Source organism: Pleuronectes platessa, chromosome 15 (genome assembly GCF_947347685.1).
Source record: "Pleuronectes platessa chromosome 15, fPlePla1.1, whole genome shotgun sequence".
Taxonomy (NCBI): Eukaryota; Metazoa; Chordata; class Actinopteri; order Pleuronectiformes; family Pleuronectidae; genus Pleuronectes; species Pleuronectes platessa.
Window position 1 is genome coordinate 6,098,933 of NC_070640.1, and position 17,483 is coordinate 6,116,415.

General features: G+C 42.2%; 3 protein-coding genes across 3 annotated transcripts; 2 read left to right on the forward strand and 1 right to left on the reverse strand.

Moving 5' to 3' along the window:
* The first annotated feature begins 6,225 nt into the window (after window positions 1-6,225).
* On the forward strand, window positions 6,226-7,200 carry LOC128457348 (olfactory receptor 5B2-like). Its single transcript, XM_053441998.1, has one exon. The coding sequence runs from the start codon at window positions 6,226-6,228 to the stop codon at window positions 7,198-7,200; it is 975 nt and encodes a 324-aa protein (XP_053297973.1).
* A 3,036-nt stretch (window positions 7,201-10,236) lies between these two features.
* LOC128457374 (olfactory receptor 1M1-like) lies at window positions 10,237-11,238 on the forward strand. The gene has a single exon (XM_053442037.1). The coding sequence runs from the start codon at window positions 10,237-10,239 to the stop codon at window positions 11,236-11,238; it is 1,002 nt and encodes a 333-aa protein (XP_053298012.1).
* Window positions 11,239-15,906: 4,668 nt separating this feature from the next.
* On the reverse strand, window positions 15,907-16,743 carry LOC128457375 (olfactory receptor 1500-like). The gene has a single exon (XM_053442038.1). The coding sequence runs from the start codon at window positions 16,741-16,743 to the stop codon at window positions 15,907-15,909; it is 837 nt and encodes a 278-aa protein (XP_053298013.1).
* Between the last annotated feature and the right edge of the window lie 740 nt (window positions 16,744-17,483).

The window sequence follows — 17,483 nt, forward strand, 5'->3', positions numbered from 1 at the left end:
GCACAAGAGAGAAACTGTGGAAAGATTAGATGAGATGATTAGATTAGATTCAACGTTATTGTCATTGCACAGAGTACAAGTACTTAGACAACGTAATGCAGTTTAGTATCTAACCAGAAGTGCAAAAAAAAGCAGTAAAAGTGCAGAGTATTTGCATATGTAAAGTGGAATATGTAAATTAATAATTAAATAAACAAGATTCTGACTTCTTCACCTCTTCACAGAAGGTCAGAGGTCGTCCTCAGCACGTTGGCCAGTTTTCTCTGCTTATGGTCAAAGTAGACTGGATCTCAGCTGCTTGATCAGGAAAGACTCAGACTTAATACTGAATTCATCACATGAATCAAACACATTTGAATAGAACCTGCACATTTGTAGTTTTTGTCAATTATTCAGTTCAGGGATATTAAATGACTTAAAGGGGACATATTATGCCCATTTCACCACAGTTGATATGGCTCCTTGGGGTCTTAATGAAATGTCTGATACATTTTTTGGTCAAAATACCACAAGGATCATTTAAAACAGCACCCTTTTTATCCTGTCTAAAACAGCCTTCCTCAGATTGACCTGTTTGAGTGCCCCGCCCCCCCCCCCCCTCTCACCGCCCGCCCCCCCTCTCACCAACAACCCTTCCCCCCTCTCACCGTCCCGCCCCCGACACACACACACACACACACACACACACACACACATCTTAAATCTACCCTTAGCATATTTAATGTTGTTAAAATCATTTTAAGTCATTGTCCTACACATATATTTCTGTATCGGTTTGTTGTGTTTTTTAATTGAAGCTACAATTTTCAAAGTAATACATCTTCTGATAAAGATGTACATTATTTAAATACATGCATTAGATATGTGTGTATACACACATATCTACACTTAAAATATGCACTGCTGTACTCTCAAGCTCCGATGAGAGACCAGCTAGCCGCTGAGAGCTAGTTCAATTTGACGGTTCTCGACGTCTCAGTCCGGTTGTTGTCACGCCCTCACTCCCGGAAACCCTCACCCAGACCCGGGTCTGTCCGGGTTCCCCTCCGCGTGGACTGACGGTCCGTGTGCGGACATGAAGCCGAGCGAGCAGTGGAGGCTTAAGGCCGAATTATAGTCCTGCGACTGCAACCGCGGAAGGCCACGCAGTTGCATCGACGGACTCGTTTTGGTTTATGCTTCACTAACGTGTTGCGCGTGTTGCAACGCAATTCACCGCCAGAACACTAGGCGGAGTAACGTTGTTTGTCGAAGACAAAACACACAAAGAAGAGACGTCTTCTTCTTTGTCGACTGTTTATTTAGATCGCCACTCCGGCTCCTCATAGCCTATTTCTAGCAGACAAATCGGCCAGTCAGTGACGGGTTATACAAGTGGTCATACTTTCGGATCTCTTCTGCCAAGTGCTCATCTATTTGGTCCATATTCGTTCTTCTAAATCTTCCGTGATTTCCGCGTATTGTGGGGCATGAAACCGGAAACTAGACTCCGGACGGGATGTAGTAAGCAGACCAATCACAAGCCTTGCGGGCTGCGTGAGGTTCGCGTCGCTTTGTCGTATAGTTAGAAAAATTGGCGGACGCACGCAAGCCTGCAGAGGGCACGAAAGGGGCGTGTTGCGTGTCTTGCGTGCATGCGTGCGTGCGTGCAATCCGACTATAATTCGGCCTTTAGCTCCGTTTAACTGCTAACAACATCCCTGTGCTGCGTTAAGGGTAACTCGGATATCCCGACCTCCTGCCACATAGCGAACATGCAATAGTTTTAATCAATGAACATACACAAAGACACACACACACACACACACACACACACACACACACACACACACACAGACAAAGGGATCGTGGAGGTGCTACAGCTTTAGAGGCTAACACTGCTGCAACTTTTGCGGCGAAATGCACTTAAAACCCCGGGTATGAGTCTATTTTAAAGCGAGCGACGGAGGCGGCAACGAGCTGCTGGTGACCGGCACCGGTTCGTGCAGCTCTCTGCTAATGCCACCTAGCTAACATGTCACCGTCAATTACCGAAACAAAACGACAGCTTTTTCTAGTTTAAGTGCTCACTGCAACGCTCCCCTGTCCATGGGGAGATCAGTCAGACGGCTGCTGCTAACCGTAAACAAACACCGACAGGTCCACCAGAAGCGAGCCGCTGACATGGAGCCAGCAACCCGACATCACCTAGCGAGCCCGAGCTGAGGAGGGGGCTTTAGCATGTGACTTACCCCGACCGCAGGCTCTGCTTCTCGGCCAGTTCTCCGCTGCTTCCCGGGTGGGCTGCCACATGCAATACTGCTGTAAAAATGTGCACAAGCAGCCATTCCAGAAAGTGCTGCAACTTTAAACACAAACTAATAGCAAGCTAGCGTTAGCTCCCTGCTGCTAACCATAAACAAACACCGACAGGTCCACCAGAAGCGAGCTGCTGACATGGAGCCAGCATCCCGACGACTTCAACCAGCGAGCCCGGCTCGTGACTTACCCCGACCGCAGGCTCTGCTTCTCGGCCAGAACTCCGCCTCTCACCCCGCTCAACGTTTGGTTAGCGTCCCCCCTCAGCTAGCTTCCCAGCTAACACCCGCCGCCTCAAGCTGAGGAGGGTGCTGTGGCTCGTAACGTAACCCGGTCTCCTCCTCCACCAGATCTCCGCCTCCAGGGGGGGGTCGTATTCCCATTTGACGCACTCTATCGTATAGTTTCTTACATAGAGGAACCACAACAAATCGCCGGAGTTGTATTTTTCCAGAGTTTTTGGGACGGTAGACATGCCAGATACCCACATTAACGTGTATAAGCACTACAAAAGTGGATTTTTCATAATATGTCCCCTTTAATGGTATTAGGTGGTGATGAAGGGAAAAGGTACCAATTAACTCAATCACTACATAAAAAGATAAAGACCAGAGTTGCCAAAGAAAGTGGTTCACATATTATAAATAAAATATATGAAATCAAGTCTGTAATACTTGAACCCATTGATGGATGTAGCAAATTTTATTTTATTATCATTAATCAGGGCAGAACACCCTGATTTGACCCTTGCCGACCTCTCACCACTGACTCACTTCTACCCCCGTTTATATTTTGTGAGGCTGCCCTTATTGTCATGTGAGGATAAAGAATACAACGTAAAAAGACAAACAGGTATACACAGCAGAAAGAAAACACCCATTGTTGAATGATCACGGTCAATTCTATTTACAACCTTTCATTCTCTTAGATCTTATCTTTAATGGGAGACCTTTCCTTGCCGCAGTCACGTGCTTCCTGAGCCTGTACCTTCTCTTTCCATCCAGGAGGTCGGTCCCTACCACCTTCTGGAGGGTGCTCACTGTCTGGATGAACTTTTTTATATCCGAGAAGTACTCAGTTACCTCCACTGATCTGCCAAAGGACTCATCGAGAAACTTGTTCACCTCTTTTAACGAATATGAATCAGTGCTTAGGGAGACGCAACAGAAACATTATCAGATTCGTATTCTTCTTCAACGTCCATCTCACTGACCTGACTGCTGTCTATTTCAGCCTGTACCGTCTCCGCCTGCTGTGCAGGACCACACTGCATCTCCTGCTCCACGTTGGCAAAAAACACTGTTTCTATTGTTTATTCCTTTTCTTCTCCACCCTTACCAAGGACTCACTCCCCCTAAAACGGCCTCCAAACAGGCGCAGCCGAGGAAACCTCTGCGCCCCTCGCAGCAGCCGGACCCCCAGGAACCGGAACCACCACTGCCGGACCCACCGCAGCCGACCCGGCAGCCGCCGGGACGCAGCAGACCCAGCCGACAGTCCCCACGCATGCTGAAGGCCGGCGCATGGTTCTGCAACTGCGTCTGCGGCTTTTCACGCAGCTGTGTCGACGGACTAGTTTTAATTTATGGTTCTCCAAGGGTTGCCCGTGTTGCAAAGCAATTCACAGCCAAAACACTAGGCGGAGTAATGTTTTTTGTCGAAGACGACCTTAGAGACGCCTTCTTTGTCTGTGGCAGTCTTCGTAGACTGTTTATTTACATCGCCAATGTGGCTCCTCGTGGCCATTTTTTGTGGCAGACAAATTTGTCCCTGTTCTTTCTCCACAGCTTCGTACACTCGTTGACCTGCCAACCGACGTTACCCGAGATGTCCTTCCAGGAATTGCAGGCCATCTGCGCATCCTTGTATTCCGTCAATGATGGGTTATACAAGAGGTCATACTTACGGACCGAATGTGTTTCTACTTTGTCCATATTCGTTCTTCTAAATCTTCCATGGTTTCTGCCGGTATTGTTGGGCATGAAACCTAGAAATATTACTCCGGAAAGGATGTACTCAGCAGACCAATCCCAGCCTTGCGGGCTGCGTGAGGCTTGCGTAGCTTCGTAGTATAGTTAAAAAAATTGGGCGATGCACGCAAGCACGCAAGAAGTGGTACGCAAGCACGCAAGGGGCTCTTGCGCCTGCGTGTCCTTGCGTTTCTCTGAAAACGCAGAAGCATGCGCCGGCCTTTAGTCACCCCGGCGGCGCAGCCCTCCCCTCCTTTCACCCCAGCGGCCCCCGCCGTCTTCCGTGCGGGCACATAACTTTTTAATGTCCCGCTCCTCCACATTGAAAACATTTCATGCTCCCTGAGCTCGAGTACACCACATAAAACTGCTCCTCATGTCGAACCCGGAAAGACACATCCAGTGTCTGAGACTCAGTGTCCAAAACATAAACGCTTGTCTCCGCAGAGACTGGACATGTTTTAGCTTCAGGTCTCTTCATCCCAGACCCACCGCGCGGAACCCACTCGCAAACTTCCTGAAGCGCTTCAGCTCTCGCTCCAGAGCTTCATTGGGGATGAAAGGAGGGACGCCGGACACGGTGATCCGGGAAGAAGCTACTGCTAGCGGGGTAACCTGAATAAACTACTCTTCTACTGTTAACCCTCTTTCAATGAGCTCAGTTACAGAGTCCGGATCTTTAAAAAATATCACCAGCGCTTTATTCATGCTGGAAGCGTAGGAGATGTTCCTGTGTCCTACCTGCTCTCCCATTGCTAACAGCGCCTGCTCCACTGTGGAGCTGAGCTGTGGCACCAACCTGACACCATTTCTCAGGGACATCGGCGGCGTAACTTGGGATGCCATCCCCGTCACGAGACACAGAAACCTCACAGAAAACTACAATAAACGTACACAAACACTACAAAACAATGATCATACAATAAACATGCAGTAAGAAAACTGAAAAAGTTTGTTAGCGCTTCCTTTCACCTTCGCTCTTCACCACTACGCCTCAACCAAAGAAGAAGAAGTAGAAAAACAGTACTAACAACGATCATGTTGTATAGCCCTTTATAAAACTCAAACTCTCAGTTAAACATTTCTATCAAAGAACAGTGAGATGATCGAACTCATCAAATCATTTAGATTAGAACAAGAAGGAGTTTGTTATGAGTGTGTATCCAGTTAAATCCAAATCTGACCTCTGGCGCTGCTCTCTATGGATTCAATTAAACGGGTTTGACTTCCTCTGTATCAGTCAGACCTAGAAATCTCTAGAGGTTGATGAGGAAAGTATATTTTCTGTCGTCAAAGACTCCAACAGCTGCTGAAGACACTTCTGCTGCAGGAGTCGGAGTCACGCAGGGTTGAAGTCAACCTGGAAATCAGGTGAGATTCTGTGACTGAGTTTTTTGAACTGGACTAAATATGATGTTAAACCTTCAGTGATGTTTGTACCATGTTGTGATTTGCACTTCCGCATAGGCTTTGATAAGTTTGCATGTTTTTGAAGGTGGCGTAATGAGATGCTCAAACTCACTTTTTATCATTCAGAGCAATAATTGGATGTTTATTTTGAGCACCAGAGAAGTTCAATCGGCGCGAACAACAACCTGCTCTCCATGGATCAAAGTAACCTCAATAATAAGAGTTTTATCTCAGGAGATCAATGAGGACATAATATATCTTCCACTGTTCCCTGGTCAGACGTATTCGCGTGTGGATGAAGCATCAGACAGAGCTACTGCTGCAAAATCCTTTAACATAGCATCAGGTATGGAGTAGTCAGATATGTATTTTTCTGCTTTTGCATGTATTTTGTGATTATATTCAATGTAATGATAATAAGATTATACATGCATCCATGGTAATATTGATGTCTAATGTAGAATAAGATGTTAATGTCCTTGTTCTTTAGACTGAAGAGCCTTCACACGGAGGCCGACCTCCAGCACTCAGCCTCTGGAGCTCAATTATGTCTTTTCCCAGGACTGTTTTAAACGACTCAGTCATCGTTCATCCTCCAGGCTTCTACATCATTGGATTTTTGAAGATTCCCTCCGTCAGCGTCTACTTCATCTTTCTGGCTTTTGTCTACGTGGTCACGGTTTTCTTCAACAGTTTGTTGATCTATGTAGTTGTCTCTAATCGTTGCTTACACACTCCAAAGTTTCTGGCTGTGGTCAACCTGGCAGTGATCGATTTGGTCCTGAACACAAGCACGATTCCCAGCATGATAAAGATATTTCTCATGAAGGATAACTTCATTCCATTCAATCTATGTTTTGTACAAATGTATGTGTATTACAGCTGTGTCTCATTGGAGTCGTATGCTCTTGCTATACTTGCTTATGACCGGTTGATTGCAATATGTTTCCCTCTGCGTCAGAACTCGATCAACACACTACGAAGCATGTCTTGTATTGTCGGCGTGAAGTGGTGTGTTTGTCTGGTCGCGACAGCATTTTTAATCAATATAATGACCCGACTGTCTTTCTGCAGATCTGTCAGTGTGTTCAGCTACTTCTGTGACTATGCACCTGTGTTCAGACTGGCCTGTAATGACTACACCATGCACTGGTCTGCAGCATCTGGCATGACTTTTATGAGCCTCGGACTTCCATTGATCTTTATTTTTCTGTCTTACCTCAGCATCCTGCTGACAGTGTTCAGGATGAAATCTTTAGGAAGTCGATTCAAAGCTTTGGCCACGTGTGTTGAACATTTAATCCTTGTTACTATATTTTACATTCCTCTACTGGTCATTTTCCTGATTGGGTTTTTTCTGAAAGTCGTTGAGCCGAACCAGCGTGTGCTCAGCCTGTCACTGGCCTCCTGCATCCCCCCCTGCGTGAATCCTATTGTATATTCATTGAAAACTAAAGAGATAAAAGTCAGAGCCCTGGCACTGATCAGAAAACAGAAAATCAGCACACTACAAAAAAACTAATCTTGGAGGGTCAACAAAACACAGCAATAATCAGGATTAAGTGTTTAATCACTTCAGTTGTTTAATTGTTTAATTTTACCACTGTTGTGTAACATCAGGCTGAATAATAATTAAGCTATCTTTTTTTTCCTCACATATCTGACGTATTACTGCCTAGATGTGATGTAACTGTTGATAAAACATTATTTTATCAAAATAATTGTTGTGTTCATCAGTAATTTATCACACTCTGATTGCACCGCATATACTCTGTGGCTGAGGGGGTAAAGCGGTCTGCGGTTTGATTCCAGATACCCCTCAGCCTGCCAAAGTGTCAGGCTCAGGATCTGTACCTCACCAAACACACACACACACACACACACACACACACACACATACACACACACACACACACCCACTCTGAAGATGGTTTGGGGCAGACTCCCCCTGTAGGGAAACTCCCCTCATGTCATTATAAAATCTTGTCATTCATTTTGCAGGTTTGTCACATTTCAAACCACTGCAGAGTTTAACTGATGAAACTTTTTACTGATAAAACTGAACAGGGTTGATGTATCATAAGGGTGTTAGATAATAATAATAATAATAATAATAATAATAATAATAATAATAATAATAATAATAATAATAATAATAATAATATTTATTCATAGAGTACTTTTCAATACATATGTTCCAAAGTCAGCAAGTTAAAAACAGACTCCTCATAAAACATCAGGTTTAGAAGAAACAGGTCAAATAAATTAGTGTATTAATACCAGTGCCGTAAAAAAATTTTCAAAAAAATAAAATAAAAGAGAGTTAAGACTCAGGTAAAATCAGGAAATGCTCTCCGATGTAATTAATGTAATTCATGAAAAGACAAATGTGACCATTTATAGTTCACCAACTTAATTTCAGTATCATTTTCTGGTGAAGGTGACCTAGTATATAACTGATTCATTCCTCATCATTGTCCATTGAGGGTCATGTGAGAGCAGGAGGTCGGGGCATTAGAGGCAGGACACATCCTGGACAGCTCATCAGTTCATCTCCGGTCCGACATACAGAGACAAACAACCACACATTCACACCTACAGACACTTCAAGGGTTTCCACTCAACCTGCTACTGTCTTTAAGGTGAGGGCAGCGTTCAGAGTAACTGAGGAAATCCCCCACAGGCACAGGGAGAACATGAAACCTCAACAAAAAACGGGTTTATAGAAAAATAACACTGAAAAGTGTGTAAAGTTTAATCGTATTCTTATTATTGATGTTGTTATTATTATTGTTATTATTATTATAATTATTATTATTATTATTATTATTATTATCTATGTTATTTATTGAATGAGTCTGTAAGTCACGATGCCAACTACAGATCAGTGCTTCCCCGTGAACATGAAACACAAACAAGTGGACGAGTAATTACAAAAGCAAATAGGAATCTTAATCTAAAATCTTAAACTTTTCTACTTGTCGTGATGATTGCAAGAGTCAGTGGTGAACAAGGAATTTACTTTGCATATAATGAAAGCTCCATAAAAATATTATTGTGCACATCAACTTGTTCCCCTAAAGTTTTTAATTGTTTTTGTTCTTAATAGGTGCAACTGAGATTAATTAGCATAAAGTTCAAACACAAAAATCTTCAGTTGTTTCAGACAAGGTCGTTAACTATGACTCTCTAGTGACGTTTCTCTCATTAGAGTCGTTTTGTTTGCTCACAATCGTCTGTTCAATGAGAAATTCATCCTCAGGGAACTTGATGCAATAGACGAGTCTGTTGCACTGTGAAAACCAAGTTCTCAAAAAGTTCTCAAAGTTTTATAAAGTGTCTCATGAACGTGTTGGAAGAGTAAATCTATTTATATCTAAATAAGCGACATAATTTCTCCTCTTAGTTCAATGTGACCAAGCACAAGAGAGAAACTGTGGACAGTCCTGACTTCTTCACCTCTTCACAGAAGGTCAGAGGTCGTCCTCAGCACGTTGGCCAGTTTTCTTTGCTTATGGTCAAAGTGGACTGGATCTCATCTGCTTGATCAGGAAAGACTCAGACCTAATACTGAATTCATCACATGAATCAAAAACAAGTGAATCAAACTTGCACATTTGTAGTTTTTGTCAATTATTCAGTTAGCCCTTTATAAAACTCTCAGATAGATGATACATAGATAGATAGATTACTTTATTCATCCCGAAGGGAAATTAAGTCGTCATAGCAGCAGGTATATTTGAATACAATAAAATAGAATAAAATAGAATAAAATAAAAAATATTGAGGTAGAAAGAATAAAAAAAACAGGAACACAAGATAAATAGGTAGATAAGGTGCAATGGCAAGATGATGGTAATAGTACTGATGATATGATGGTAATGTTATTGTTAGACAGTATATACAAATAGTACAGTATATATAGTATATAATATATCATAATATATATATTTATATATGATAGTAATTCTACCAGTATAATAGCAGTATATAGTAATAATGGCAGCAACAGTATATATAATAATAGTGAATATAATAATAATAACATGTACACATGTATAAATATTATATACAAAGAATATACAAAGAGTATGATATAATATGATATGATATATAGTAGAGGTATAAATATATCAGTTAAACAGTTGTATCAAAGAACAGTGAGATGATCGAACTCATCAAATCATTTAGATTAGAACATGTAGAAGTTTGTTAAGAGTGTGTATCCAGTTAAATCCAATCTGACCTCTGGCGCTGCTCTCTGTGGATTCAATTAAACGGCTTGGACGTCCTCTGCATCAGTCGGACGTAGAAATCTCTGGAGGTTGATGAGGAAAGTATATTTTCTGTCGTCAAAGAGTCCAACATCTGCTGCAGACACTTCTGCTGCAGGAGTCGGAGTCACGCAGGGTTGACCCAACCTGGAAATCAGGTGAGATTCTGTGACTGAGTTTTTTGAGATGGACTAAATATGATGTAAAACCTTCAGTGATCCTTGTTCGTACCATGTTGTGAATTTCTCTCTTTCTCAGGCTGAAGAGGCTGTGTGAGCTCAACTATGTCTTTTCCCAGGACTGTTTTAAACGACTCTGTCATCGTTCACCCTCCGGGCTTCTACATCATTGGGTTTCAGTTGTATCCCTCCATCAGTGTCTACTTCATCTTCCTGGCGTTTGTCTACGTGGTCACGGTTGTATTCAACAGTCTGGTGATCTACGTCATTGTCTTTAACCACTGTTTGCACACGCCAAAGTTTTTGGCCGTGGTCAACCTGGCAGTGATCGACGTGATCCTGAACACGTGCACGATTCCCAGCATGCTAAAGATATTTCTGGTGAAGGACAATTTCATTCCCTTCAACTTGTGCTTGGTTCAAATGTTTTTCTACTATGCTTTTGGAACTCTGGAGTCGTGCGCTCTTGCTATACTTGCCTACGACCGGTTGATCGCGATATGTTTCCCCCTGCGTCACAATTCCATCAACACCCTGCAGAGCATGTCTTGTATTGTGGGGCTGGTGTGGTGCTTCGCTCTGGGAATCTCTGCGTTTTCTGTGGCTATAATGAATCGACTGTCTTTCTGCAACTCTGTCAGAGTTCTCAGCTACTTCTGTGACTATGCACCTGTGTTCCGACTCGCCTGTAATGACTACACCTTGCACTGGTCGGTGGCCTCTCTGTTCACGTCCTTGCTCCTCGTTGGACCCTTCACTTTTATCCTTCTGTCTTATCTCAGCATCCTGGTGACAGTGTTGAGGATGAAATCACTGGACAGTCGGGTCAAAGCTTTGGCAACGTGTGTCGAGCACCTGATCCTCGTCGCTGTGTTCTACATTCCTCTCATCACCATTTTCACCGTAGGGTTTTACCTGCGAATCATCGACGCAGACCAGCGAGTGCTGAGCCTGTCACTGGCCTCTTGTCTTCCACCCTGCGTGAATCCCATTGTGTATTCCCTGAAAACCAAAGAGATCAAAACCAGAGCCCTGGCGCTGGTGAGAAAATATAAGTTTGGGGCAGACCGTTTTAAGAGGAGGGTTCTTCCAGTGAAAAAAAAGTGAGTGAAGACGAATGAACAGAAAAATGGTTGAATTTAGATTTTTAATTAATTCATAATTTACACTCTGCCTTTCTATGGTTTACTTCATTAACAGTATTTGAATAAAATGAGCTGAATGGCTTTCAGAGGAGACCAAACATAATAATAGTTAATAAAAGGTTCTTTATAGTTTGTTGTCTCCTGAAGATTTTATGCTGTTAATGTACTTTTAACATCTGTGTGCTCTGTTGCTTTTCATCCCTGTGCATGTTCTCATCTTATCATTCTTTCTCACAGTATGGAGAGCGATATTATGATAAGGGAATGCCCTCTAGTGGGTCTATGTGCATAGTGCTGTATGAGTGAGGGGCAGTCAAGGTCATTCTTTAATTCCACATTTTTTAAATATTACAGATTGCAATGGCCACTGGGAAATGAGATTCATTTGTTTCATTAACATGTTTTTAAGGGGGATTTTGAATGTATGTCTTTTAATAAGCATTGTGATAAATAAAAGTGTTTAAAAGAAAGCCTCATGTAAACTTTCGGTCAATTGATGAACAGAAATTTCCACTATAGCATTAAATGTATTGGATGAATAATTGTATAAACTTTAGAGCCCATTCATTAATCGGAAATTCTATATAATTCTATATAAATAGAATTATATATCAATATAATAATTATATAGAATTTCCAATTAATTAATGGGCTCTAAAGTTTATGTATGAGCATATTTATCTTGTCTGTATAAATACTTGTTTAATACAATTAGGTTTTAAAGTACGTTTACTTTGACAGTTATTGTTAAATGGTTTAATCGATCCTAGATGGACCATTCCACTTCTGCGCAGGAGGCACCGTTGAGCCATTTCATTGAAAATTACTCCAGAATACGTACATTTTCACCACTTTCAAATTTTCTGCAAATTTTGGTAATTTGATTATTATAATAATAATCCTTACAATTTCAATAGGGTCTCACTGTCTGTCAGTGCCTGTCAGTGCTCGGGCCCTGAATAATTACTATTCCTCTTCACTCTTTAACTTACATGTTGCTGCTTAGAACGAGGTATGGATGAGTATTTTGATCGCTGGTACCTAGAGATATAGAATAAAATTAATGTTATCAGGGATAAAATAATTTGAGCATAAAGCCGGATGAAATGACAGCTCATCATCCAATATAAATCATCATAAAATACATACATATGAGACTAAAAACACAAAGCTGTAATGATCTAATCGTTGGTATATATTTTTACCACCAAGTAATGCTATGAAAATTAGAAAGAAAACTGGTCATTATTTTGAGTTTAGGTATCGATGTGAATATCAGGGAAGACAAAATCTCTCTGTTGTTCTCTGCACTGTTGAGTTTATGATACCAGGCATCAGGATGTTGGTGCCCAGATATAAACAGGAGAATGTGTCATGTTGCTGATCGCAGCACAGACGCAGAGGAATAAATACAGACTCAACAGACAGGCTACTGGAGTGGAGGAGGTTTAATGGTAAGAAACAGGCCAACAGGTTGACAAGCAGGGAGGCAGGTTGTAGTTACACAGACCAGCTGGAGCCAGATGCAGCAGAGCAGCTGGAGATGTTTGTCTTTATAGAACTCATCTTACAGGCTGACGAGTGGAATCATTTGAATATCCAGGCACACATAGAACAACAGTGAGGAAATCCAAAACACCGGCAGCACAAGGAGAATATCAGGAACAGGAAAATAAAAATAAACCTAAAGTGACAGACAATACAATTCAAGTTGTTCTTTCCAGCCATATAAACACATAGTGGCATAGAGGAATAAAGACAAAACACAATAGTTATGATAAATATTGTGGTTTATATTAAATGTCTCTCACATATTCTGGTTCCATGCATGAAATTTAGCACGACAAGTTGTTTGTGTATCTTTAGTACTTATCCTTATCCTCCTTATTAAATCCTAGGAGTGATTTCTCTGGACTTCGGGTGTGGGACTTTTTAGAATATTTGATATTTTATCGGACCAAGTCTTTATCCTGGCTCTGATCTTTAGGCAAATCCAGTAAAAGGTGACCCTTTGCACGACAGGAAGGCTCTCACAAAGTCTATTTTCTTGTTTGCCACATGGTCAAATAACCAGGGAGAACCAGAACAAGCCAGCCACAGAGAGCTGCCTGAAGTACAGCTGACCAGCACGAAAAGCCAGATCCCAGGACCTCGAAGGATGTGCAGGTGAGAGGCGGCTGTCTCTTTGAACTCAGTCACAAAGAATAGCTGTTTGAAAACAATTTTTTTATATCATTCTACTTGACAATAATGTATTTTATCTGTCATTCCTCACCTGAAGTGAGATGAATGTGACAATGGAGAGGGCGACTGCTTGACCAAATGTCAAAGGTGGGTTCGAAACCCCTGCTGCAGCGGATCAGGGACCATTGACCCTCAGGGCACTTAGTACACTGGATGCCGTCTGTGAGTCCGAGAGGACAGCAGGAGGTTAGTCTCATGAACAGGCACACCTCTGAGAAATCAAATCAAACCATGACTGATGAACTGAACTGAAAAAGCCTCCTGGATGAGAGGAGACACCTGGTCCTATTTAACACATCACTTCAATAAACAGTAACATATGTTTGAACAAAAACAAGCTTTAATAAGAAGAAGAATACTGATAAGAATACTAAAAGGGCCTCCAATGTCACGTATGATTAGTGTACAAATGCTCTGCATGCAGAATGAACACGGAGAACAGCGTCTTCCCTACTTATACTGTTCAACTGGTCCACTGATTTCCCAAATTGATTCGACTCCGATTAACATGGTTTTGATTCGGTATCTGATTTGTTTCAATATCAATTCAGTTATGGATATTTCAGTCTACAAAACCCACTTAGCTTGGATATGAAATAAATTCTCAGAGAACTAAAGCTGTAAACTGTGCAAGGAAAGATCTAACTTAGTGCATTATTACAAATATTAAGATAGGCCCGTGACGATGTGTTGTGTCAGAAATGATTGTGATAAATTATTTTTTTGAAACCATTTAATACCACTAGTATAATGATAATATCCTAGCATGATAACAATAACACTTACAAAGAGCAATTAACTATTCATTCTCAAGAATATACAGTCTGACATTTGAATTAGGAGTCAAAAAGATTAAAATAGGGTTTAAAAAAAACTTGGTCTTCCTCTGAGTAGTGTCTTATTTTTTCCAAAAGCACCTAGAGGCAGCACCATGAACGGAACTTAGGGAGGTCGCTCGCTAAAATACTAAAACTCAGACCTGTGTCCAAGAAGACTTTCAGAAATCAGGAACTTATGACGGAAGGAAAGAATGAAACAAACAGACTTACTTCTGGTCCTGCACATTGAAGCACCTCATGACCGTGTGTGTGTGTGTGTGTGTGTGTGTGTGTGTGTGTGTGTGTGTGTGTGTGTGTGTGTGTGTGTGTGTTTGTGTGTGTGTGTGTGTGTGTGTGTGTGTGTGTGTGTGTGTGTGTGTATGTGTGTGTGTGTGTGTGTGTGTGTGAATGATATATGATTAAATATCATTTTATAATGTGTTGTCCTGTATTTGTGTGTCTTTACTCAGCTTCACGATTTATTAAAATCGTCCTATTGTTTGAATCATAATTATATTCTTCAATGTTCGTAATCCTGATAAACAGCTTCTTACATGTTCCTCTTTTAGTTATTTATCCTAGAAACGGAGCTTGCACCAGGGTTTTCTCTTGTGTCATGGCGCCACCTAGCGTCTGCTTCGGGCCAGTTCGGTGGATGTGATGCTGTTGGTCCACCACAAGAGGGAGCCCGACACCTGCAGTTCCCTTCTTCTTGTTTCAATGAAATTCTAAGCAAAATTAGAACAAAGAGGACAAAAAGAAGAACGCTTCACGAATTTGCGTGTCATCCTTGTGTGTTTCTATTTAGAAGCAGCAGCACTGGGGAAGAGGTTAGGGTCAGGGCTGGGATTTGGACCTAAAACGACAGAAAAGTGTTGTGTTTCTGTCGTGTGTCATTGTGAGATAATGTGTGTGCAGTTATGTCAACTGTGTTGTTAAAGTTGTCACCTTCTTCCAGTTCTTTCCCGTCGGCAAAACAACAAAAAATGCTGTGTTTCTGACGTGTTCCACGGTGATATGCTACGGAAACCTATTGCATTCACTTGATTAAAGATAAAGTTCTTTTTTTCTGAGATAATCATCTCAGAAAAATAGTTTTTTTTACATGCTTTTATTTTGAAAGTAAAGTTCCTGTCTAGACGAAGACTTAATGTTATGAATCTGTAACTTCACAAAGGAAAAGTTTGATGTTTTAGCGTCTCTGCGAAGAGGCACAAGCTCTTACGGTGCTGTTTAGGCTCAAATATACTTTTATTTTGTTTTATTTTATTCTTTTCTCACGAGTAACATTGTTACCCTTATATTTCTGCCCTTTCATCCGAATGTTACTGTTTGTTCTTCAAACCATCTTTCATTGTTTTCCTACTGTTGAATTCAATTCTTCCTTTTCACCTGGTAAAGTTCCTTGTAAACATTATTATCATTATTGCTGCTGCAGGTTTCAGAGTTACTTTCACGATGATCTCTGTTAAAGGAAAAGTAAAAACCAAATAAATGTTGTTTAAAATGAACTAGTCAATAAATCACCACATTTATTTACTTAGCTGAGCCTCGACAGAGTGATACGTTTATCCTCTTGTTTCCTGAAACACTTTATTTGTTTGATAACAACATTTTGCACTTATGAGCTGCTGTGATAATGTGATGAGGTGCGAGGTGCAAGTCTTCAGAGCTTTGAGTCGCTCCTCCGCCGAGGCGATCCTGCTCAGGGCCACGGAGATCCACACGTACGTGATCACGATCAGTATCGGAGGCACGAGGAGCACCAGAGCGAAGCCCACGTAGGCCATGACGGCGTTTATAGACTTGTCGTTGCAGGCCAGCTTGTACACCGGAGCATGGTCACAGAAGAAGCTCTTCACCACCACGGACCCGCAGAAGGAGAGGCGATCGATGGCGCCCGTGGTGAGGGCCACCATGCTCAGGAAAAACGCCCACACCGACAGCAGCACGGCCCCGATGGAGGGCAGGGTCACCACTCGGTGGTACCTCAGGGGGAAGCAGATGGCCACTAACCTGTCGTAGGCCATCGCGAGCAGCGTCCACGACTGCACGCCCAGGAAGAAAATGATAAAGAACATGTCGCTCAGACAGGCCTCGTAGGAGACGAGCCTCCGGTCCCACAGGAACATGTGCAGCAGCTTGGGGATGAGCGCGGTGCTGCCGCACAGGTCCGTCGCGGCCAGGTTGAACACGATCATGTACCTGGGCGTGTGGAGGCTCTTCACCAGGCAGATCACGGAGAGCAGGAGGCCGTTCCCCAGCACGGTGAACACGTACACGAAGCACAGGAACACGAAGTAATACTTCACGTGAGGCATGTTGGAGAAGCCACTGATGTAGAAGCTCGCCGGGCGAACAAACGTGGCATTGAGCAAGGCAGCAGTTGTCTCCTCTGAGCCCATCTTGAGAAATCTGTTCAGATGGTGAGAGGAGAACATGAGAGAAGACATCAGAACACAAGAGGACACAGGGACGTGTTGTGACCGGACTCACCTCAGGCTGGGGGGTGTGTGGGACAAGGGACAGTTATATGTCCTCCTCTCCATCCCTGTGGGGAGACAGGAGGCCGAGTCACGTGCTCACAAACTACACACCAAAGTTCCTGGTGTGTTTAGCTCTGGTGTGATGATGCAATCCACTTAGTTCACTTTTCACCACCGGGTTCGTTGAGTTAACAGAGTCACTGTGTAGAAAGAGGACGAAATCACAATATAACAAATAAAGCACAAAGTCAAATTCATTTATTTAAAACAACCAACGTGTTGTAAAGTAATTAAAGACAAAGAGTATACAACTAAAATAAGAGGCTAAAAAGTGAATAATATTAAGTAATTGGTAGGGATGTCCGATATTGACTTTTTTCCGATATCCGATAGCCGATATTCTCCAAATTCTTAATTTCCGATACCGATTTCAACCGATATGGTATACCGATATACATATGCAGGCGTTTTTTCCCCCAGACTAATTTTAGGTCCCATCACATTATTTTCTGCCATACATTGTCTATAAAAAAATAAGGAAACTACTTCAACTTATGGAAAAGTTCCATATTTATTAACATTTTGTCAACAGATTGGATCATCATACTTTTCCTGAGATCATCCTGACAATGCCCATTACAACTAGGACAAATCTGATT